This window comes from Lepidochelys kempii, chromosome 1, assembly GCF_965140285.1.
Source record: "Lepidochelys kempii isolate rLepKem1 chromosome 1, rLepKem1.hap1, whole genome shotgun sequence".
NCBI classification, from domain to species: domain Eukaryota; kingdom Metazoa; phylum Chordata; order Testudines; family Cheloniidae; genus Lepidochelys; species Lepidochelys kempii.
In genome coordinates this window covers 95,156,155-95,158,624 of record NC_136380.1, presented here as the reverse complement: position 1 = coordinate 95,158,624, position 2,470 = coordinate 95,156,155, and the positions used below count along the sequence as shown (strand labels likewise).

General features: G+C 42.3%; 1 protein-coding gene across 1 annotated transcript; it reads left to right on the top strand.

The window, feature by feature from the left end:
- Positions 1 to 675: 675 nt before the first annotated feature.
- Positions 676 to 1,212, top strand: LOC140916037 (ribonuclease H-like). The gene has a single exon (XM_073357367.1). It carries the CDS (start codon positions 676 to 678, stop codon positions 1,210 to 1,212), a length of 537 nt encoding a protein of 178 aa, XP_073213468.1.
- Positions 1,213 to 2,470: the final 1,258 nt, after the last annotated feature.

The window sequence follows — 2,470 nt, the reverse complement described above, 5'->3', positions numbered from 1 at the left end:
GTTACAAAATACCCATAAGGGAGTAGCCTGTGAACCCCCAGTGCACCCACATCATCAACACCACTCCAGCTTCTCCCCGATGCTGAAATAACTGACCCCTTGTGGTGATTATTAAAGAAAAAAGCCAAATGGGAGTGGGGAGAGGAGGAGGAGGATGCTTTAAGGCTCTTAAAGCAAAAGGCTCTCACAGCTCCAGCATTGTGCTTCCCTGATGAATCACAGCCTTTTGTTATATGTCTGGCTGCCAATAATACAGCCTTGGCTGCTACACTACTACAAAATAAGGAGGAGGGAAAACTGGTTCCAGTAGCATATGAATCCAGGAAGTTAAAAAAGAGCTGAGATCAATGTTGATCCCTGTGAACGCGAATGCCTAGCAGCAGTCTGGGCAGTGCAATCTTTTGAGCCACTCACAGGAATAGCTCCAATCAGTATTCAGAGCGCTCACACTCCACTGAAGACATATTGTCAGGAAAACTGATGGGAGGGAAAGTCTCTAATATCCGAATGGCACAATGGCCTCTGATATTAATTAATAGAGGGGTGACCACAGAAACAGTATCTAAACCAGACATGCTAACACATGCTTTAATTGAGAAAGGAAACTGACATGACTGTCCAGAGATCACTCTGGAGCAAAGAGTTGCTTTAGTAGAAGCAGCCCCACTGGAGGAAATGGATACGGTAGGGCAAGAGAAGCACATTTGGTTCACTGATGGAAGTGTAATGGTGATAAATGGGAAAAAGTGGGTAAGGTACGCAGCTATCAGTTTAGATAAAGAAGTTATGCAGGGTCAGCTGGACCATCGGTCAGCCCAACAGGCTGAATTACATGCAATTTATCAGGTTCTAAAACAATATGAGCATTCCCCACAACCAGTGTATATTTACGCTGATAGCGACTTTTGTGTAAAGGGAATTCAGTTCTGGATGCAGGACTGGAAAAGAAATAAGTGGAGGGCAGCGGATGGCAAAGATATTGCATACCTAGATGAATGGAAATGGATTTATCAGTGGGTAACAGAGAATCCTAACCAACTGAAAATCAGGCATGTAAAAGCCCATAGCAAGGGAACAAGCAAGGAAGCCATTTGGAGCAGTCGGGTAGATACAATAGCCCAACAACAGAGTATAGCAGTTGTAACTAGAAGTCAAGCTAAAAGCACCTCCACTGAGGCCCCTGAGCCAACAGATGTCACTGTAAATCACTGAATTCCAGGAAAAGTGGAAAGACAAGAACTGATTAATGTAGCCCATCAGTTTATGCATGAAGGGATAAAGGGACCTTTAAATAGGTTAAGACAAGTGGCAGAATGGAGAAATATGGAAGATGATGTTAGAATATGGGTAAGGAATTGCATTCGGTGTGCACAGGATAAAGCACGACTGCCCCACTGGCAACCCATGATGCACCAACAAAGGCTCGGGCTCTGGCATAGGGTCCATATTGATTTTATTGATAAATTACCAAGAAGTAAAGAAGGATTTCAGTATTTGTTAGTAATAATTTATTCTTTTTCAGGATGGGTAGAGGCATTTTTCACTAAAACTAACAGCACCAACGTGGTAGCTAAGAAGTTTTTTAATGAAGTGGTGTGTAGATATGGTACCCCTGAAATAATAGATTTTGATAATGGGGGAGGGGAGTTTGTGGGAGAAATTTTTACATCAATGTTACAAGCTTTAGGAATTAAACAAAAGTTTCATATATCATACCAACCCCAATCTTCGGGTCAGGCAGAACATATGAACCACAGCATTAAGGAAGCACTGCGGAAGATAGTAAATCACACTGGAAAAGACTGGCCAGACAAGTTGCCTCTGATCTTAGCAGCTACCCGCAGCAGCAACAGATTAAAAACCAAATCCAGCCATTCCAAATTAAGTTTGTACACTCCATGCATCTTATGATTGACCCTAGCCACCTAACACAAGATGTCGGATAGACCCCTAATATAACACAGGATGAACATTTGCAATGGTTTTAGCAGCTGCAAGAAGGCAAGACCATTCTCCAATATAGGGTTAATCAAGCTATTGAACAAATGACTAAAAATATTAATGCACAAAAGCATACTGACGCAGCTCTATGGAAAACAGGGAATCAAGTTATGTACCTTAAATTGGGAAAAGGGGGCCACTCTCTGGAATCAAAATGGACAGGATGCCATTCCATAGTGGACCGCCTTAGTCCACTGGTATCCATTATTGAGAAGGATGGAAAATTGAAATGGGTACATGTCTCACAAATTAAACCTTTTGCATGATTAATGATGTTTTGATCTTTTTACAGAAAAGGACTCCAGGGATTCGGAACATAAGTCACTGCTCGAACACTAATACCTCCAAATCCATGAAACCTCAGGATGAGGTTTGGCAGTCCCTGTTCTTGGGGGCCTGTATGTCTCAGATATTTAAAAATATCTTGGGGAAGCCCACTGCCATCTCTCCCCTAAATAACCAATCATGG

What these genes read in the sequence shown, in the direction of transcription:
- LOC140916037 (XM_073357367.1), top strand. Translation starts at nt 676, where the DNA reads ATGGATACGGTAGGGCAAGAGAAGCACATTTGGTTCACTGATGGAAGT.